The sequence below is a fragment of the Octopus bimaculoides genome, chromosome 19, assembly GCF_046866305.1.
Source record: "Octopus bimaculoides isolate indiv1 chromosome 19, ASM4686630v1, whole genome shotgun sequence".
NCBI classification, from domain to species: domain Eukaryota; kingdom Metazoa; phylum Mollusca; class Cephalopoda; order Octopoda; family Octopodidae; genus Octopus; species Octopus bimaculoides.
The window spans coordinates 48,626,810-48,649,692 of NC_142946.1; the positions used below are offsets into that span (position 1 = coordinate 48,626,810).

At 35.8% G+C, this 22,883-nt stretch overlaps 1 protein-coding gene across 1 annotated transcript in view; it reads left to right on the forward strand.

Annotated features, from left to right (window-relative positions):
• Positions 1–22,883, forward strand: part of LOC106877012 (dynein axonemal heavy chain 6) — an 80,923-nt gene that overhangs the window by 16,068 nt on the left and 41,972 nt on the right. Inside the window, exons 16-36 of the mRNA XM_089337607.1 lie at positions 485–637; positions 2,070–2,171; positions 3,211–3,360; positions 4,066–4,194; positions 5,565–5,678; positions 6,761–6,904; positions 7,985–8,194; positions 8,295–8,507; positions 9,579–9,759; positions 10,336–10,432; positions 10,671–10,816; positions 12,172–12,257; positions 12,601–12,747; positions 13,610–13,720; positions 14,912–15,037; positions 15,828–15,983; positions 17,271–17,432; positions 18,116–18,253; positions 19,222–19,375; positions 20,498–20,769; positions 22,174–22,386. Of these exons, the coding sequence (XP_089193733.1) occupies positions 485–637; positions 2,070–2,171; positions 3,211–3,360; positions 4,066–4,194; positions 5,565–5,678; positions 6,761–6,904; positions 7,985–8,194; positions 8,295–8,507; positions 9,579–9,759; positions 10,336–10,432; positions 10,671–10,816; positions 12,172–12,257; positions 12,601–12,747; positions 13,610–13,720; positions 14,912–15,037; positions 15,828–15,983; positions 17,271–17,432; positions 18,116–18,253; positions 19,222–19,375; positions 20,498–20,769; positions 22,174–22,386 (3,204 nt within the window). The remainder of the gene's footprint in view (positions 1–484; positions 638–2,069; positions 2,172–3,210; positions 3,361–4,065; positions 4,195–5,564; positions 5,679–6,760; positions 6,905–7,984; positions 8,195–8,294; positions 8,508–9,578; positions 9,760–10,335; positions 10,433–10,670; positions 10,817–12,171; positions 12,258–12,600; positions 12,748–13,609; positions 13,721–14,911; positions 15,038–15,827; positions 15,984–17,270; positions 17,433–18,115; positions 18,254–19,221; positions 19,376–20,497; positions 20,770–22,173; positions 22,387–22,883) is intronic.

Here is a 22,883-nt window from a genome sequence, read left to right on the forward strand (position 1 = left end):
TTTTTTTTTTTTAGAGTGGTGAGCTGGTAGAACCATTAGCATGCTGGGAAAACTGTTTAGCATTATTTTGTTCATCTTCACATTCTGAGTTCAAATTCTACAGGAGTTGACTTTATCTTTTATCCTTTTGGGGTCGATAAAATAAGTACCAGTTGAACACTGGAGTTGATGTAATCAACTTAAAACTCCCCCAAAACTGTTGGCCAGGGAGATTCAACATGACACATAGTGTGACAAGGCTGGACATTTGAAATACAGGTATTACTCATTTTTGCCAGCTGAGTGGACTGGAGCAATGAGAAATAAAGTGACTTGCTCAAGGTCACAACATGCCACCAGGAATCAAACTCTCAAACTCATGGCCTTATGATCATGAGCCAAATACCTTAACCACTAAACCATGTGCCTTCATTCTACATATAGCAGAAAGGAATAATAAAATAGTATTTAAAAGAAACTTAAAATCTTTCCTATTTTTCTACAGATTATCAACAACATTTTGCCCCGTTTAGCTCGGGAGAAAGTTGAAAAGTTACTATCAGAACTTCAAGATGGACAATTTCAGCTGGAGTTCCAGCCTAGCAGCACAGAAGAATATGTGAAGAACCTTACATTTCTCAACCAAATTCAAGAAAGAGTTAGTATACTTTTCTTTATTCCTTTATTTCTTCCATCCCAAAGGCTGTGGCTTTGCTGGTGTACTGCCATTTAATTATACTAAATTATATTTTTCACAGAAAATGTTGTTTTATTTCATCAAAGTCAGACATTCTTCTATAATATATGAGAAATCAACAAAAGACAAATTTTGATTACACTGGACAACAAAATTTTTGCTACTATTAGATGAAATGTTGCTCATAGGTAATTTAGGAGTGCTGATTCCGAATCTGCAATCATTTTTGCTCTAGCATGTCACGTTTTTGCACAATCATTATTATACTGCTATCAAAATTACAATAATGTGAAAATTCATGACAAATAAAATGAATGTTATGTTAAGCATAAATTATCGTTATTTGGTATAAAAACAATAGCAACTAGGTGGACAAGTAGCTCTAAAACCAATAAAACACAAAACAAAAGTGTAAAGTGAATATTATCAATTTTATGTTTTTTCAGAAATAGCTTAGGCATCTTCTTTTAGGCCTATGTTGCATGTTCATTTCTTGTTTTAAAAACCAGCAGTAGTCCATCAGCATGTTTGGTATAAGTCTGTCACTGTAGTGGCTTTTTAGCTCTTTGATTTCTTGATGAAATCGTTCACCATACTCATCGCTTACATCACCTATATTGGGTGGAAAAAAAGTCAAGATGAGAGTGGGTGGGGAAATGAATCTTTAGAGACATTCTTGCCCAAGTTGCTTATAAGCTTTCAAAAAAACATTCACATAATAAACTAAAATATAAAATTAATCAACTGTAAATGTTGCTGTAAAACATCAAAATGTATTTCTCAAAAAAAATCATTGAAATTATTATAGAATGTACTGAAGCTATGGCTATCACAAAACAATTTTTTCCATCTCTAAATTTCAAACACTGATCACTTTAGTAAATAACTAAACTTACTACTAAACTACTTTTCATATATCCTGGCTCTCTTATTTGATGTACTTTGCTTTAACAGTACTAGCAGTTATAAAGAAAAGGGGGTCTGAGTGGCTTACTATAACCTAATATCAATAGCCTACTGTGAGGAGAACTTTACTATAATTACAGTGATAACAAAGTAAAATAAATTCTCATCTTGTGTGGCAATTTAACAGGTAACCTCCATTTCCTCCTATCAGCACTTATTTTTTTTCAGTGATGAGTATATGAATGAAAATCAAAAGAGAAAATAGCCTGCTACTTTGTCAATATTATCAATTGGTTGGAAAATCTGATGCTGTGAATAACTAAAAAACTACACATGTTGTCTGAATACTGATGTTAGATTCAGATTCAGCACCCTAAAATTACCCTAAATCAGCTGAAAAAGTTTAAATAGCATGATAAAAAAAATTTTTTGTTGCCCAGTGTTATTGAGATGGAGATGTAAATGATATAAATGTATTTTATTCCAGATTGAACCTCTTGAGGATGAAGCTGTGTTTGTCAAACAGTTGTATGATTTGATTGATATATATGATGTTCAGACACCTCCAGAAGATTTAGCAGTTTATCAGGTAACTTAATTTTCATTTTTAATCCTATTTATAACATATTTGTAAGTTATTAATGCATCAATTCAAATGAAAATCTGGATTAAATCTCCTAATATGTAAAGAAATTTAATACATTTAGAAAATTCCAAACTAATAGGAATTATAAAGTTTATCCAAAAAGAAACTAGTCTTCATTTAAAAAGCAAATTCCTTGCTTTACTTACAGTTTAATCAGACTTGTTTCCTTAAAAAAAGAATGGTTCCTTCTACTCTTTACACACAGCCAATGCTGAAACTGACAATGCCGCCACTACCGATGTTGCTGCCACTGTTGACGCTTGTGCCAACACCAACACTGACATCAACACTGCCATCCTCATTATTATTATCAATTAACACCTGTTCTCCATGCTGGTGTGGGTTAGACAGTTTGACAGGTTTCTGTGCGCCATCCTTTTTTACTAGTTTCACTCATTGGACTGTGGTCATGCTGGAGCTCCACCTTGTCATGCTCCAGTGCCAGCTTTGGCACAGTTTCTATGACTGGATGTCCTTCCTAACCCCAACTACTTTACAGAGTTTATTGGGTGCTTTTTCCATGCCACCAACACTAGAGAGCTTTCCAAGTACCTTGCAAGCCAGGAAAGGCAAGAGAAGGAAAAGGAAAAAATCCCCCTCAGTTAGGGAGTGATAGTATTTAAGAGTGGGGAAGAGATAGCTCTATGCTGGGTGTTGGTGTGATTAAAGTATGATAGAGGAATAGACACAGTTGTTTTTCTATAGTGAAGATACATGGCTACCCCACATTAGGTAAAAGAATAAAAGTCCTTCTTGAATTAAATAGACACATAGGGCTAAATTCACGGTGTCATATGTTCCCCATCTGCAAAAACGTTTGCAGAGTGGAAGACACAAGTTAGCCGTTCAGAAACACACAGAGACTATTAACTTCACTTTAATCATTTAATTATGTCAAAATTTTTCCTTGCTTGAAAGTGTGACGTGGTCATTGACATTTTGTTCCCAAAAAAGACATGATAATTTCTGTTTATTTTACTAGACCCTTTTGCCATCTATAAACACTGTGAGGGATTCAATCGATAAAGCTCTTGCGGACCGAGACAGCAATCTGAATCAGCTTTCAAATCATATTGATGAAGATATTACTGAACTTAATAAAGAAGTTAAAGAAACAAAGAAAATAGCAATGGTAACATACGTTTTTATTTTTCTCCTTTTTTTTTTTGTATCATTAAAACTAATATACTTGTATACTTGTACCTTTAAAAATGACTCTGCTAATAGGTGTCAGAAGGCACAAAGTCTCAGAAAAGGCCCATGTAGCAAAGGAGTTAATGTCCGACAAACAGGAACATGAAACTCTGAGTAACAGTTTTTGTGATATTTTTGCTGCTTTTTTAATAAACCATATCTATCTATCTATCTATCTATCTATCTATCTATCTATCTATCTATCTATCTAGTTATATATATGAGGGAGGATGAGAGTAAGCACTGTCAGTCACTTATTCACTTTATTGTGACTGTACTTGTTGCCTATCAGTTCTAAATTGCAATATATATATATATATATATATATATATATATATCCAGTCTTTGGGTCAAAGACTTAGTTGGGTTTCTGGGAAGAACCTGATATTCTGCTCATCTAACTGTTGGGAACATATTTGTATCAGAACAATAACAGAGTAATAGTTGATATGAGAACTGTTCAGTGAAATATGAAACCATTTAAAACTATTGTTACATTGGTGTCTTTTTTATCAACCAGTTGCTAATGTCTATCTTGGGGTACTTTAGCAGACTATTTTGTAATGATTATTTTTAAATAAATAAAGTACAATTAAATAAAGAATAAAAAAATATCTACTTATTTCAAATTATTCTTTTTCAGGATCAAATGCTTTTAAATGTTGAATCTGAAAAAGAAAAGGTTAAAAGTACATTGAAAAAACTATTGACAGAGATGGCTTCATTACAGAACAGAGCATCGGTTTATAAATCTTATCAGAAAGACTTTAATGTAAGTAAAATTGAAATAATCACAATGAAATGAAAGCAATAAGATACAATAAACTTCCTTCTAATTTTGGCACAAGGCCTGCAATTTTGAGGGAGGGTGTCAGTCAATTAGATCAATGCCAGGACTTGACTGGCACTTATTTTTATCAGGCCTGAAAGAATGAAAGGTAAAGTCAATCTCTACAGCTCATGGATTCAGCCCTTAAATTGTTGGAGGAAATGCCACCAAGAATTTTGTCCCATGTGCTAATGATTCTGCTTTCTTGCCTCCTTAATAAAATATAATAAATAAATTAAATAAAATGTTAATGAGAGTGTGACTGGAAATTCAAAAAATGTAATACATTTTATTATTAATAATGAATTAATGGAAAATATGGGAATTAATCGAATCAGTACACGACTTGAAATTTAATGATTGACCAACATTTTTCAAGATAATATTAAGTACGATGAAGGCAGCAATCTGGCAGAACTGGGGCAAAATGCTTGGCAGCGTTTTGTCTGTCTCTGTTCTGAGTTCAAATTCTACTGAGGTCAACTCTGCCTTTTACCTTTTCAGGGGTGATAAAGTAAGTATCAGTTGGACATTGGGGTTGTTATAATCAACTTACCCTTCCCCTCAAATTGCTGGCCTTGCACCAAAATTTGAAACATGGGAGCATGTGCTGTAACAGTGCATTACATCCACCATTTGGCAGTGATTCCCTACACCTGGTAGATGACCGCTTTGCACCATTTTAGTGACAACCTTCAAATCCATGGGTCTGTTAGGGTAGACATTGCTGGTGAGGGTTTTCCAAGACTGGAGTGCAAACCCTGCCCCTCAGTCACTTTTAGTCACCTTTTACAACATGCAGAGGAGGAAACGTTGAGTCTGTGCTTTGACATGCCAGTCCCCACACAGCACCACCAGAGCAGCAGGAAATGAAGTGTTTTGCTCATAAACACAACCGAAAGTGTAGTGGGTGCTTTTACGTGCCACCGGCACGAGGGCTTGCCAGTACCACCTGACTGGCCCTTATGCCGGTGGCACATAAAAGCACCCACTACACTCTCAGAGTGGTTGGCGTTAGGAAGGGAATCCAGCTGTAGAAATTCTGCCAGATCAGATCAGAGCCTTGTGCAGCCATCTGGTTTCACCGGTCCTCAGTCAAATCGTCCAACCCATGCCAACATGGAAAGCAGATGTTAAATGATTATGACTGCCTAGTCCAGGAATTGAACCTACAATCTGGCAATTGTAAGTGCAACACCCTAACCACCTGGCCATGTGCCATCACATTTAGGTCAACTCTTTATTAAAAATTCCACTGTTTTTTTAAGATCACAATCAAGTAATGGAGATGTATTTTAACATTTTAATCATAGCTTGAAGTCACAAAGTTTGAAGAATTGGATGAAGTTTATTCAGAACTAAAAATGAAAGACCTTTTGTGGAGATCATTTGATGATTGGGAAAATCATGTTGAAACATGGAACAGTGTGAGTAATATTTTATTTTTGAGTTTATGTCTTTTGCTTATATTCCAACTTCCACAAGAATGATTTATATATTTGAAAATTTTCATCATGTGTGTGTGTGTGTGTGTGTGTGTGTGCGTGCGTGTTGATTTTGAATTCATTATTCATTATTGACCTACCTGCCTATATACATATATACTGACAGACAGAAATGATTGATAGAAAATTGAATTAATGACATTCTTTATTTAAAATCAGTACAATCGTTTTGACATTTTTACACCTTTAATAGATAGGTGAAATGTTGTGCAATCATTATCTTATGTCCAAGATGTAAAATGCAGCTCCTCAGTTGATTGCTTAAATAAGTTCTTTGTTAGATCCTCTTGCCAGTTCACTCAGTGTGATAATGCATACCCAAAGTGATGTGCCATTCCCAGCAATTTATAGGCAAATAACCAAACTCTTTGATCTATATATATATATATATAAATATATTACATCAGTATACACACAAGCAAAAGCATATACCCACATGTGCAATTTCAGTTGAAATCCCACCAAGGTAAACTTTACCTTTTATCCTTTTGAAGGTTGGCAAACAAAGTACCAGTCTAGTCTGTACCAGTAGGTAGGCAGAATTCTTAGACTGATAGCATGCTTTACAGAATTTATTCCAGTTTTGCATTCTGTGAGCTGACAGAATCATTATCATGCCAGGTGAAATCCTTAGCGATATTTCGTTCATCTTCATATTCATCATCATCATCATCATCGTTTAATGTCCACCTTCCATGCATGCATGGGTAGGATGGTTCACAGGAGCTCTGCCAGGTAGAAAAACTACCCTATGCTACTGTGTCTGTTTTGGCAGGGTTTTCATGGCCGGATGCCCTAACACCAACCACTCTGCAGAGTGGACTCAGTGCTTTTTACACTCCACCGAGGTTGACTTTGCCATTCATCCTTTCGGGGTCAATAAAATAAGTACTAGTTGAGTACTAGGGTCAATATAATCCCTGAAATTGCTGGCTTTGTGCCAAAATTTAATGTTGTATATTTCAAAAACCTATGTACTATTAATAATGTTAATTTCTTTCCAGGCATTATTCGAAACCTTAGAGCCTGATCTTATGATTTCCACAACGTCGAGATACCTGAAAACTGTGACTATGTTAGAGAAAGGGCTTCCTCCAAATACTGTCGTACCAGTGTTAAGAAACCAAGTGGAAGATATTAAAGAAAAGGTTAAAACCCTTTTATAAATACTGTTCTTTCATAATTTCTGTAGAGCTAAATATTGAGTATTAACACAATTGTCTAAGAAGAGAATTTACTTCAGTGAAATGCAGTTTGAATTTGTTCCAAGTTTGAGTACTTGTGATGCTTTCTTCATAGTCAAACAACTACAAGGGAAATTTTTAGCCAAGGATAAGGTTTTCTAGATAGTATTTTATGATCTAGATAAAGCCTTCGACAGAGTAGCATGATCTACAGTCTGGTGGTTTTCAAGCAAAGTAGGTGTAGATGAGTTGTTGGTGATAGCAGTGTAAGCTATGTACAGAGATGCAGTGCAAATAGGTGACCTGCAAGGCTTGGTCCTCATGCTTCTCCAAATCATAGTAGAACATTTTTAGAATGGTTGCCTATAGGAACTCCTTTATAATGTTGATATAGTCCATATAGCAGAAACAGAGAAGAAATCCCAGATGTGAAAGCAAAATCTAAAAGTCTGTGAGTAAACAGAATAAAGGCTAAAGTTTTAGTCTATAGGGAAAAAAAAAAGGACTTTTCTACTGTCTAGGAAATGGTCATGATTGATATCCAGAAAAAGAAGTATGTAGACATTCTATACAGTGTACTTAATGTGATCTACAAGAGGGTGCTGAAAAGTTTCTGGTTTTGGGTAAAAGAAAATACAGGAGGATCAATTAGTTATGATTTTATTCAACAGATTCCCCTCTCAGATTTACACACTTACCACTGTAGTTCTTCAATTTTTCTAAGCTCTGTAAAAGAATTTGGATGGTTGGGCCTCTGACCAGGCCTTTTGTGATACTCTTAAAGCCAAGAACTTTTCAGCACTCCCTCGTATGGGTGTACAAGGGATTTAGTGCAGTCAAAGACAGTGAATAAAATATACAGGAGTAATCCACTGAATCACCTGTGAAATATATTTCCTGTAATACTTAGAAGGGAATTAGTTGATCACTTCTGTTAACTAGGTAACTTAATTTACTGTGAAGGAGGGTCTTCTGAAATACAGTAATCAGAACTATTTTGTTTAAGGTCATATAAATTAATTAGATAATTTTTTTTTTTTACAGTTGCCAATTGTTACCCATCTGAGAAATTGTAACTTGAAGCCACGACACTGGGAAAAGCTAGAAAACATTTTAGACTGCAAACTTCAGGATGGAGACGAGTTGACTCTACGTAAACTAACAGAGATGAAGGCAGACCAATATATTGCTCAGTTTGAAGAAATATCAAGCCAAGCAACAGCAGAGTACAATCTAGAATTGATACTGAAAAAGGTAAGAATCATTATCATCAGTCGCTTTCCATGCTGGCATGGGTTGGACAGTTTAACTGCGGACTGGTGAGGTTCATAAATTATGTTTTCAATTCTTTAAGGTTGAAGAATCCTGGAAATCTGTTGAGCTGACAGTTTTATCATACAAAGACTACAAGGATACATATATCTTAGGTGGAACTGACGATATTCAACAACTATGGGAAGATAGCAATATCAACATTACTACAATTAGCAGTTCTAAATACGTGGGTCCTATCAAGAGTCGCGTTGAAGAATGGCAAAGACAGATGGAACTTTTTGGGAAAACACTTGTAAGTAATTTTGTTTCCGTATTTGGTTTGCAAGATTCTTGATGTGAATTTATGCATTAAAACAGATTTCGTTGTATCTTGGGAGCATCATAATGCCAATAATAAACACATGCACTGGTTCTATTTCACTTCTTTATTGTTCATTGTCAATTGGTCAACTTTGGGCTATAGTAGATGACACTTGCCTAGAACCAAGTAGTTGCTAAGTAAGCTTCTGTGAGGTCAAGAATTTTGGTTATAAAGCAAAATTTTTGCTTTATAACCACTCAGTTCTTTGCTGTGCCTCTGAGTGGCACCTTCAGCAAGTGTCTTCTGCTATAGCTCTGGGCTGACCAATACCTTTTGAGTGAATTTGGTGGACAGAAGCTTTGTGTGTGTATGTGTGTGTGTGTGTATGTGTGTGTGTGTGTGTGTGTGTGTGTGTGTGTGTGTGTGTGTGTGTGTGTGTGTGAGTGTGTGTGTGTGTGTGTAAATCTGCATGTGTGTATGTATGAGTTTTTTTAATGTCAGTACCCCAGCTTGGCCACAGCCTCAGCCTGAAACTGATAATAGAATAAGAATTATTGGATTAATTTGTTTAGTTTGTAGATTCTTACAATGAAACACCTAAGTGATTGCTTTAAAGAAATTAACATTCCTAATAATATATTTTAAGATAAGCATGATCTTCAATCGTTGGGCCCCATGGAGGCAATGACAAGTGATTGAAACTTTTGGTGATATTCTGTACTTGAGAAGACTTGTCAAGCTAAGTGAAACTGTTGTGGCTGATGTTAGTGTCACATGACTGACAGCCATGAAAGCACCCATTACCCTCTTGGAGTAGTCAAAGTTAAGAAGGGCATCCAGCCATAGAAACTGTGCTAAACCAGACTGGAATCTGGTGTAGCTCTTTAGATTGCCAATTCCAGTCAAATCGTCTAACCCAGCATGGAAAGTAGATGCTAAATGACGATGATGATGATAATGGTGACGATGATGACGACGACGATGATGATGATGATGATCTAAACAATGTTTCAATTATTGTAAAAGAATATGTTTTCTTTTATGATTCTGTATTTTATTTAGGATGAATGGTTACTCTGTCAGAGAAGTTGGCTATATTTGGAAAGCGTCTTTAATGCAGCAGACATACAGCGGCAGTTGCCATCTGAGGATCGTATGTTCCGACAAGTAGATAAATCATATAAAGACATAATGAGAAAGGTTCAAAAAGTTCCTCTTGCAATGAGAGCTGTTACACAACCTGGTAAGAAGGCATTGGTTTTATCTAATAAGAAATAATTTAATACAATTGCAGCAGGCAAGGCATATATTAGTCATTGAAAAACAAACAAAAATTATTATCTTCGCTTAAACAGTTATTATTTAATGTGAAAATTTATAATGGTAAATGTTTAAGTCAAGTTAACAATTTTTGTGTGTTTTCAAAGGAAAATCTTCTATCTTCCATGCAGCACACAAAACAAAGATGGAATTATTTTTCATGTTAATTCAAATAACACTGGAAAGCATTGAAATAAAGAGACAAAAGCAAACAAATTTATCCAACAACCCAGTAGTCAGCTGCTGTCTCTGGTTGTCATGCCTTACATAGCATAAAAATCATTTTTGGAGGGAGGCAAAACAAGCAGATGTAGACATGTACTGGGTCAAAGCTGTGCAGGTAAATTATTGCATGGATAGGGTCTGAAAAGACAGAATGGTTCAATTAAATAATCCATGCTGAAGTAAATTGTTATATAAAGAAACAGGAAATTTTAAGCTCCATACTTTTTGGTTATTTATTGTATTACCATTATTTTAAAATATTTCTCTGTTCCAGGGTTACTAGAAACTTTTCAAATGAACAATTCTTTTCTGGATGCAATTCACAAATGTTTAGAGACTTATCTAGAGTCCAAACGAATGGTGTTTCCAAGGTCAGTTTGTATTAATGATTTAGTTCCTGAAAAAGAATATTAAATTGTGTTGTGTCTGGGGAGAGTCATTCTCTTTTGGTGCCTTATAATTTAACACACTCACCAGTAAAATTTCCACTTATTTCTTTTTTTTTTTAAAGATTGCAAGATGCAACGAAAATTTTAGGAAAATAAAAAAGAAAGAAGTGGAAATTTTACTGGTGCTAATTCTATCATAATTTTTCAAAAATTCTTTCAGATTTTACTTTTTGTCCAATGATGAACTGCTTGAAATCTTGTCTCAAACCAAAAATGTTCAAGCTGTACAACGGCATCTGCTGAAATGCTTCAATGCAAAGCTTGAATTTAAAGAAATTGCACAGTCAGAAAATGCAGATGAACTGGGTTGGTATATTTGTGTTTATTCATTGACATTATTTGGTCAAAGATAATGTCCAAAAATTTACTTTTGATTGGTAGAGTTATTTTTTTTTTTGTGTGCTACTCTTTAAGTCGCCTTTAACTTTCTTCATATTAAAGACTTGGGTTCCAAATAAGGGATCCCAATCAGAAGCAACATGCTGCCATTGGATACTTGACAAAAGAAAGGTGCAGTCTGTCCAATATCTATAGAGGGTTGTTTACATAGATGACAGCATTGACAAGAATAATGAGTACAGGTGGATGAAGAAGTTTAAAGATAGAGGAACCAGCATTGCAGTAGAAGACCATCAGCTGTGACCACTGACACAAATCACCAGCAAGTAGATGTCTTGATTTACATGGACAGAAGAGTCATGATCCATGAGATTTTTGTGCAACTGAATTGTGATCACAATGCATTCCAGAAGATAATCGAAGACGACTCTGGGTATCAGAAAGTGTTTGCAAATTGGGTATCTTGGTAGTTGGTGCCTGATTTGCAGGAGTGAAGTGGGGGACTTTGCTCTGATCTGCTGGAAACATTTGAAGCTAATGAGAAATCTTCAGATTTTTCAATATGCTAGGCCACTGGTTTTAAATTGATACTAATCAAATTAATATTCAATTTTTCATCCTTATTATTTAAATTTATATATGTGCGGGTGACACATAAAAGCACCCACTATACTCTCTGAGTGGTTGGCGTTAGGAAGGGCATCCAGCTGTAGAAACTCTGCCAAATTAGATTGGAGCCTGGTGTAGCCATCCGGTTGCACCAGTCCTCAGTCAAATCGTCCAACCCATGCTAGCATGGAAAGCGGACGTTAAACGATGATGATGATGATGATGATATAATCGTCCAGCCCATGCTAGCATGGAAAGCGGACGTTAAACAACGATGATGATATATATATATATATATATATATATATATATATATATGTATATATATATATATTTATATATTTGTGTGTTTTTGTCCACCCCCCACTATTGCTTGACTACTGATGTTGGTATGTTTACATGCCTGTAACTTAGCAGTCTGGCAAACAAGACCGACAGAATAAGTACTAGGCTTACAAAGAATAAATCCTGGAGTCAAACTGTTTGACTAAAACCCCTTGAGGTGGTGCTCCAGCATGGCCGCAGTCAAATGACTGAAATAAATAAAAGAATAAAAGAATAAAAGAATAAAAGAATACATTGTACAAAATTAGTTACAAAATGTCATATTCATACGAGCACATCTTACTAATGAATTCCTTCCTAATTATGCATAATTGAAACATCTAAAATACATTACTAGAAAGTAATTTTCACCCTTTTTCATTTCACAGAAATAGAAGACAAACTTGCCATTCAATACAGCAATGAGATTATCGGAATGATATCTCCAGAAGGAGAAAAAGTTGGTTTGGGAAAAGTAAGATTTTCTTTATTTTTATGTCTCTTATAAAAATGAGACAAGAACTAAGGAACCATAATCCTCCAGTAGCAACTGACAGCTTGAAGTGGATAATCCAGGATTATTCGTGGTGTTTTGTTGTGCATATGTATGTAATTCTGCACTCTTCAGTGATGGCAGCTATGAAATGAAATATATATATATATGTATACATACATTGTATATATATATTGTATATGTTGCTGTCATTCTTAATATAAATATTGTTATTAAATTTTAAGTAAAAATTTCCTTTTACAAAAAAGTTTGACTATTTCATGACATTTGAATATAACATTTTTATATGTTTATCTCTTGAAAGGGATTGAAATCACGTGGAAATGTGGAAGAATGGCTTGGAAAAGTAGAAGAAGCTATGTTTTTGAATATTCGTAAATTATTAAAATCTGCAATGCTGGAATATCACGAGTGTAACTATGAACAATGGGTCTTGTTAAACATACAGCAAGTAGGTACAACCACTTCATATTTTATTTATTAAATTACAAGGGTATGGATGCTCTTTACATGTCACCGGAAGGGTTCCTTTTATGTGTCACTGGCACATGTCACCAGCTCAGGCCATGATTTCACTTAGCTTGACGTGTCTTCTCAAGCACAGCAAATCACCAGAAATCTCAGTCACTTGTCATTATTTCTGAGAGACTCAACAACCAAAGATGATATTTCACCACCTCATCCCTACGTCTACCCCATTCACAGGTTCCCTCCACAAATAGAGACCAGTTCTTATTTACATGGCTGTCCTCATCAATACGCATCACATGACCATACCAGCGCAGTCTTCTCCCTTGCACATTGTCCCAGTTTGCTTTATTACTATTGGTGGCAAACAGGTAGAACTGTTAGAATGGAGATAAAAAGGCTTTGCAATATTTCTTCCAATCTATTACATTCTCACATCATATTCCACCAAGGTTGACTTTGCCTTTCATCCCTTTGGGCTCGATAAAATAAGTACCAATTGGGTGATAATGTCAACACAATCAACTCACCCACTCACCCAAATTTCCTGGCTTTGTATCAAAATTTAAACTGATTTTCCTGAATCTCTCTACCAAATACCAGTGCTAGTGGCTCCCCAGACTTCTGGTTACTTCCCAAGTATTTCGTCTAAGGTTTACCTCAAGATCTCAGCATCAGGCACCTTTTTTATACCTCATTTTAAAATCTCTCAGTATTCTAAATATTTAATTCTTATTAGTTTTGATTTATATATTTATAGTTTATAATTCCAGAAGTCCTTTTTAATAGAAGGATTATTGTATATCTATAAATGTTTTATTGCATGTATCTTTACTTATTTGCAGGTGACACTGACCATCTCCCAAATTATATGGTGCCGTTGTCTGACTCATATTCTTGCAGAAAATGCTAATGTGAGAGAGAAACTGAAAGTATTTGAAGAGACTTGTTTCAAAGTAATGATTTTATTTAAAAATCTTTAAGTTGAAGTGCATTTTGACACAAAACCTTTTGAATAAAATTAGTGAGTGGAAGAATTTCTAGTTAAAGATAGAGATTAAAACAAATAGTTAGCACTTCAAAAAGCTGTTACATCAGCTTACACATAAACAATTCCATATCTTAATAACTTAAATCACAAGGAATTTTCTGTCCCTGCTACATATCTTTCTCCTTTTATATGTCAGCAATAAAGATGTAACTACTTTAGCTGCTGTATGTTTTGTATAGGCCCAACAAACCATCAGTCCCAAATATAACCAGCATTATGATTTGTTTTCATTGTCATCATCATTTGCTTTGTTGTGAGACAAATTGGGTAGGAGAATTTTATGTCTTATCCTGCTGAAACATTCAGTTCTTTAGCTGAGAGACCAATGTCTTATTCACTCAAACATTGCATCTTCTCTTTAAATCATTAGGCTTTTGGCCTTAGGTCCTCCTGCATTGCTCAGCACATTGGGCAGCAAGCTCCTTCACTGAGTTCAGTCAGTTGTTAGCCTTAATATTCATTCAATGTCATGTTGATTGTCTTTAGGTCATCTTAAAATGTCTGCTGGCAAATAATCTTCAGCCTACTTCTCTTATGCCTGTCATCAGTTAATACTCAAGTGATAACTGTTTTCGAGTGTCATTGATTGGTTAGACAGAGAGTGTGACCAGCCAGGTGGAATCAACACTATGCTACAATCACTTGCAGCGGCTGCAACTTTGCTCTTCACAGAATCTCCTTATTTAAACGATTACTTGATCTTAATTTCTTATGATCAGAATTATTTATGATCTGTAAGAACTTTCAGTTTATCCTTTTGCAGTTCCATTTTATTATCATTCCCAAAATGTTTAATTTTTTAAATGATTTTTTTTCTCTTCAGCCCTTTAATATTTATGCTATCTATATCCAGCCCAAATGTTCTACCCCTTTTATGTTCAAGCTGACCATATCCAGCTTCTCACACCTACCCTGCAATGTCATTGTAAAAATAAACAATTGCCATCATCAAAATCTCAAAGCTACAGGATTAATTAATGATTAATTCAAGACAATGTGAATAAACAAGCATTACACTTGACAGAGTAATTTGGATATGAAAGGGTTGACTGATTCTTCCAAAGAATTTATGTACAATATTTTCATTTCTTCACAGAATTTGAACAAACTTGCAGAACTTGTGAGCGGTGGCTTGGACAAACTAGCACGTTCTACCTTATGTGCATTAATAACTATAGAAGTCCATGCTCGTGACATTGTTTCTAATTTGATTGAAAAAGATGTAAGTCAAAATATATTACTACATTATATGTACAGAGATATAAATGTAATGTTTGTGATTTGTTTTACTGTTTTGCATTCATATTTCATGGAGAAGTTTACTAAGCAATTGTTTCTATAGCCATGTGTTCATCTGGCCTGTGTTTGTCATCCAGGCAAATTGGAGAAAAAATTTTGAGTGTCACAACACTTATAATTATATATAACTTATAACTCTTATAAGATTCCATAATCCTAAGTTTATCTTTGTTATTTAATCAAAGAAGAAAGAGTAGCTTCCAAGACTTCTGCAGGCTTTACCAGAATGGTTGGTTCAACGTAAAATTTTGTTGATTGATGACAGTAAAGACAACATAGATAGGAAGTAATTGTAGAAAGCCGGATTTGTTGGGAAGTGGGGATTAAACAAAGTATTATGGGAAATAAGAAGCAGTTGAGATGTTGAGAGAAGAGGCGTATGCATAGGGTGAGCTTGGGTAACTTTTTAGTTGAAAGAAGTAGAAGCTATTGAGGAAGAGAGGGAAAGGAAAGTTCTAGCAGAAATCTAAAACTTCCTTCTTCCAAAAAACTCCTTGTATTATCAGTTCATGCTTTCATTGCAATTTACAAATTAAAATGTTCAAATTCAAAAGTATTTTGTTATGGAGTAAATGATACAATAAAAGTGGATATAAAGAAATTTCACAGATTTATGGCAAGAATAATTGATGTTTTAAACAGTTTCATATATGCTATAGTGACTTGAAATGTTATTTTGTTATTTTTTTTATATATATAATTATATTTTTTAGATCTCAAATTGTCATAGCTTTGAATGGCAGAAACAGCTGCGATATTACTGGGAAGTTGAACAAGACACATGTGTTGTTCACATGTGTAACTCAAACTACATCTATGGCTATGAATACCTTGGAGCATCTTCTCGACTTGTTATAACACCATTGACAGTAAGTCACCCATAGCATCACAACTACCAAAAATATTAGCTTACCTCCTCCTCCTCCTCCACCATCATTTAGTTGCAAGTTAAGTGACTAGAGGTGCTTGCTTAATTTACAAGTGCTTTGCCAGCATGGAAAGCAGACGTTAAACGAACGATATATCAGTTGAATGCTCTATGCTATTGATTGGAGTAGGAAGTTCAGTATGTCTTCTCTGAACAGAAGTCAACAAACTGAAACAGTCCATCAGCTTCCTCATGTTAGCATTGCTAACATTTTATGTATCATCTCCTCCATGCAGGATGTCCCAATCTTCCCTAACAGTCTTCATATCCTCCATCCGAAATTCAGTGTCTTCCACAAGTTGATTGATATAGCTTTTCTAAGTCTGATGATACCTGTATGTCCATGAATGTGTTTCCAGAGAAGTGGGTTGCTGGATATTTCGTTCTTGCTTCTCTAGCAGTTTCCTGAATAACATGCTCTTCTTTGTTCTTCTTCCTCTGATAACTGAGATGATGGTAGGAAGATTACCAAGAAAGACTGTAAACAACATCCTGATGCATTTATCATGAAGTTTCTTTTCGGGTCTCTTGATTTGTATTCATGCTGAAAAGTTAAAGCCAAATGCTAACTCAATGGCTGCCTTGATGACTGTCAAGCTTGCATGACTATCCCACTCCCAATTTCCCTTCACTGATCTATGTGTCCAAGCTTGGATTACTCTCTACATCATCCTGTGTGTAAGGTACCACCACCACCACCACCTTTCCCTCCCCCTTCATTCGTGCCAATAAACAACTCACATTCCCTCAAAGTGATGGTTGAGTGAAACAATCTTTCCAGTGCTGGCCTCACAAAATGCAACCAATACACCCTCTAAAATGGCTAGCAAATTGAGCAGAGACAGCCTAAGGGTCTGAGGTCCCTTTATTCAACATCTCTGGTGTTAGTGGACCAAAAAACACTCTCAGAACAGTTTATGAAGTGGTTGCTAATAGGCAGGGTATCCAACTATAGAAACCAGCCCAAATGACACATGTGAGCATCAGTCAATGGAAGCATCATCTCCCAACTGGAGACAACACAGACCATGACAACTCATCCAACACATACCAGCATGGGAAGCATAAAAATGATGATATATATGCAGCCTGCTTCCAACGATATAGTTCCAGGTTCAGTCCTTTCAACTGTAATTCTCATTCTTTAGAGTTAATCATTGAAATTTATATGAGAATTTTTCTTGAGAAATTCTTTAAATTACTGAATTTCTCTTTTTTTTTTTTTTAGGATCGCTGTTACATATGCTTGATGGGAGCAGTTCAACTAGATTTGGGTGGAGCACCTTTGGGACCAGCTGGGACAGGGAAAACTGAAACAACAAAGGATTTAGCTAAATCTTTAGCAAAACAATGTGTTGTTTTCAACTGCTCAGATGGACTGGATTATAAGGTAAGCTTCAGCTGTTTCTTATTTCTGTGAAAATATTCTTTTCTACTCTAGGAACAAAAGCCCCCAAATATTTCAGATATAAAAGATAGAGAAATTAATCAACCAACACAATGACCCTTCCAGACATAAACCTTTCTTTTCAGAGTAAAAGGTGATTAGAATAATACATTTTAGCTTTTACTTGTCTCAGCCATTGCACTGTGGCCATATTGGAGCACCGCCTTGAAAGATTTGAAGCTGAAGAAATCAAACCCAGTACTTATTTTTGAAGTTTGGTACTTATTCTATTGATATCTTTTACTGAACTGCTTAGTTATGGTAATGTAAACAAACCAACACTGGTTGTCAAGCAGTTGGGTGAGGGACAAACACACATACATTCACACACACACACACACACACATACACACACACACACACACACACACAAACTCACACTCACAGAGGCTCCATGCAATTTCTGTCTAGTAAGTTCACTCACAAAGCATTGGTTGGCCCAGGACTATACTAAAAGACACTTGCCCCGAGTGCCACACAGTGGGATTGAACCTGGAATCACATGGTGACAAAGCAATTGTCTTAAATACACACCCATGCCTGCAAAGTTATTTCATTTGTATAAGGATTTAAATTTGCATGTTTACGAGTAATGACAAACAAATATCTTTGGTTTTACTTTACAGTTGATGGGACGATTTTTTTCTGGTCTGGCACAATCAGGAGTATGGTGCTGCTTTGATGAATTCAATAGAATAAACATTGAGGTACTATCTGTAATTGCTCAACAGTTGGTGACCATTAAAAATGCTAAATCTGAAAAAGTAAGTTAAATTTATGTATTTGTTTTGCAAGATTCTTGTTGTGAAATCGTGTGTTGAAACAAATATTGTTATACTTGGGGATCATCATATTTTGCCAATTAAATGCACACAGTGTTTTTAATTGTTGTTTCTCTCATGCTGGTGATGTTGGGTAGCACTGCCTGGTTGTAGTTTGACAGGCTGTCTATCAACATTCTGCCAGGCTTGTCTGAGGGGAAACACACAACTTTCCTATTCTTCATGCATTGACTGAGTTTGTGCAGGCTGCATGCATGTGTTTAATTGGCAAAATTTGACCATATCTAAGTATAATAATATAAGTTAAATTTAACCTAATCATCATCATCATCGTTTAACATCTGCTTTCCATGCTGACATGGGTTGGATGGTTTGACTAGAGGTCTGGAGAGCCAGAGGCTGCACCAGGCAGAATCTAGATCTGGCAAAGTTTCTACAGTTGGATACCCTTCCTAATGCCAACCACTCCGAGAGTGTTGTGGGTGCTTTTATGTGCCACTGGCACAAGGGTCAGTCAGGCAGTTCTGGCAACAACCATGCTCAAAAGATGTTTTTTACGTGCTACCTGCATGGGAGCCAGTCCAGCGGCACTGGCAATGACCATGCTTGAATGTTGTTTTTCCTGTGCCACCGGCACATGTGCCGGTAGGGCGACTCTGGCAATGATCACACTCAAATGGTGCTTTTTACATGTCACTAGCAAGGGATCCAATCTGTGGCCCTGGCAACGATCATGATCAGATGTGCTTTTAACGTTCCACTGAATGATATATGGAAGAAAGTTGACCCTTTAGCATTTAATCCAGCCCAAATATTCTACCAGTTTTATGTTAAAACTGACCAGATCCAACCCCTCATACCTACCCTACAATGTCATTCTAAAAATGAGCAATCATATTATTGAAATCTTAAAGCCATTTTCAAGACTTCTTTTTTTAATTTCTCTGTAGTTGTCAAGATTCATGTTCGAAGGTCGTGAAATAAAACTGGTTGCTTCCTGTGCTACATTTATAACAATGAACCCAGATTACGCAGGACGAACTGAACTGCCTGATAATCTAAAAGCACTTTTCAGACCAATTTCAATGATGGTTCCAGATTATTGTAAGTAGAATACAAGTGTGTGACTAAAATATGCAAAACTTACATCGATGGGGTTAAAAGGAAGCTTTTGCTATTATCTTTTATCTGTTACTTGTTTCAGTCATAGGACAAATGGAGGCACGTGGCTTTGTGGTTAGGGTGTTAGACTCATGATTGTATGATTGTAGTTTCAATTTCTGGAACAGGTGATGTATTGTGTTCTTGAACAAAACACTCCATTTCATGTTGGTTCAGTCCACTCAGCTGGTGAAAATGAGAAATCATGTGAGGGACCAGTGTCCCATCCAGTGGGGGATGTATATGTAAGAGAAACCAGAAAAATAGCCCTGTGAGTTTATATGAAATGGGAAAGAGCTTTATATTATTATATTATTAGCTTTGAGATTTCAATGCTGTGGTTGTTTATTTTTAGAATGACATTGTAGGATAGGTTTGAGAGGCCATATCTGGCCAATTTGATCATAAAACAGGTAAACTATTTGAACCAGATATGGCTGATTTAAATGCTAAAAAGTTCCTCCCATGGGATATATTACTGGTAGAAGACTAATGATTTTTCTTGATGATGTCAGGTCCCTCACAGAGATCAGAGAATTGCTAAGGTATCTGAAAAGATAGAGTAGTTTATAGTAGAATAATTTCTTCTTAGCTTTTGTGATGTTAGAGTGGTAACTTTTTAAAACAAAATTGTCAGAAGGAAGAGGTTTACCCTTGGTTTTTACAAGTCTTCAAAAGTAATAAGACTGTTCTCATTAACTTTTCTTTGGAACCGATGCAAGTCAATGGCTGCTAGAACAATATGCACAAAGGGGAAATTCCTGACTATCATGTATTCTAAGGAGGAAGAGCTAGAGGTAGTAGTTAGTGCACATCACTGGGTCAAAGGTTGCTGTGTTTTTTTTTTTATATGTGGTCTAGAATATCTGAATGTTTGTAAGCAGCAGAAGTACCTTCCCAGGTGTGGGAGAAAAATACATTACTGTTTGTTTTTCCTGAGCTTTGTTATTCAGATGAGTGAACAGAGACATCAGATTCCTGAACATTTCCTAAATTTGAATTCTTGTTCTTAATCATTCAATCAAGATGCTATTGTTTCTTTTTAAAATTTACATTTTAATTTAGGTTTGATTGCTGAAGTGATCTTATACTCCGAAGGCTTCCTGTCATCAAAAATATTAGCCCAAAAGATTACCCAAATGTACAAGTTATGCAGTGAACAGTTATCACAACAAGATCATTATGACTTTGGGATGCGGGCAATAAAATCTGTTCTAGTCATGGCTGGTTCTTCCAAGCGACAAAATACAGAACAAAATGAAAATTTACTTTTAATAAGATCACTAAGAGACAGCAACTTACCAAAATTTCTAAAAGAAGATGCAGATCTCTTTCAGGTATTTTTATAATAATCTTGTGTTTTCTTTGTCTTAGATAAATCTCTTCTTTATATTGTTGCATAGGAAAATCCCTTTGGGTGGAAAATGACATTACCTTTCCTGCACGTGTCTGAAAATGTTGTGCTAGTAGGCCATGTCAGTTCCCAGATGTGTAGTGCATGCTTATTAGATTTTTGTCTTCATGCAAGATGAGTGAATGCATCAAGCAGAGACCATAAACCCATGTCTCATCACCAGTGATGATAATCTTCACGAAGTCTCGGTCATGGTTTGCACAGTCCAGCATGTCCTGGGTGATTTCCATGCAGAATTGCTTCTGCTGTTCTACCAGCCACACCTCAGGGACAGATTTTGCCTACATTCTCCACATGCACAGATCTTCTGTTAAAATGGAATGCACTGATCCTGTGCTTATTCCCACTTCATGAGCAATCTCCTGGACTCCATGACTATTTACCAAACTTTCTCAATCAGCTCCTCATTTCGGCTTGCAGATGGTATGCCTGAGTGCACCTCACTCTCCACTGAGATGCAGCCATGTTTGAAGATGTTGTGCCATTCCTTGATCTGAGTTTTGCCCATGGCATCATTCCCAAAAGCCTGCTGAATCTTTTGGGTGATTTGAACTTGAGTATCACCAAGCTTTTGGCAAAACTTGATGCAATTTCTATTCTTGATGTGTTCAGTGAAAACGAAAATCCAATGAGTGTGCACTACACAGCCTACCAGTGCAAAAGTTTTCACACAGGTGCAAGAAAGGTGGCGTCACCTCCCACCTAAAGGATCTTACCTACACAGCAAACTGTATATCTCTCTTGGTATATGTGGTTACTTAAATTTATAGAAACTCATACACAGCTAATTATAACTCTAATACTTCATCCCTTAAATCTGTCTACTCCAACTTGTCTCCTACTCCTCCAGTTCATCTTCTTCTTCTTCTTCTTCTTCTTCTTCTGCTTCATCTGCTTCTTCTGCTTCTCCTCCTCTTCCTCCTCCTTTTTCCTCCTTTCCTTCTTTTCTCCTCTCCCATCCTCCTCTTCTCTTTCTCCTCCTCCTTCTTCTTCTCCTCCTCCCCTTCTCCTCCTTCTCCTCCTTCCTCTGCTGACAGTTTTAAGGTTTTAATTTACACCCATTTAACTGTTTAATTATTACTTAAAAGTAATAAGCTTTTCTATTTTAAACCCCCTAAACATTCATTTAGGTTGATAAAACTGTTCAAACTTATTTGAATCTCCTTAAAACAGGATTTGACTTGATTTTAAGAACTTAAGTAACTCTATGAGTGTGTGTGCATGTAATTTACACAAAGCAGATATTCTTAATTCTTTGAATGACAAATTTTTACCAAACAAATATTCTTTTTGCCTTAAACATATTCTTTTAATGTCAAATGATTAGGCTATTCTCCAAGACTTATTCCCTGGGAATGAAGTTCCTGCAAACGACTATGGAAATTTTGAATCAGAAATTCTGAATGTAATGAAAGAAAACAACCTTGAACCTGTCAATGCCATGGTGAAAAAAGTGATTGAATTATATGAAACTATGTTGGTACGGCATGGTGTTATGCTGATTGGTCCAACAGGTGGTGGCAAGACAACAATATATCAGGTATTTCGTCTGTTGGTATTTTGTTCTGAGTTCAAATTCCACAGAGGTCGATTTTACCTTTCATCCTTTTGGGGTCGATTAACCCTTTCGTTACCAACCCAGCTGAAACCGGCTCTGGCTCGGAGTACAAATGTCTTGTTTTCATAAGTTTTGAATTAAAATCTTCCACCAAACCTTAGTCACAATTTATGTTCCTAACACTAGCTGAATGATAACGAAGTTATTTTACTAAATTCTTTGTTATATTTAAAGTAATTGAAAGAAACACAGAGCATCTCAAAATAAATACAGTAACGAAAGGGTTAAATAAGTACCAGTTACACACTGGAGTTGATGTAATCGACTTAATCCCTTTGTTTGTCCTTGTTTGTCCCCTCTATGTTTAGCCCCTGTGGGCAATGAAGAAATAAATATATCAGGTAAGAAATGTAGTAATAGTAACCATATCTTACGTGTGTAGATACCATGGAACCTGATGCAGCTCTTCAGCTCATCAG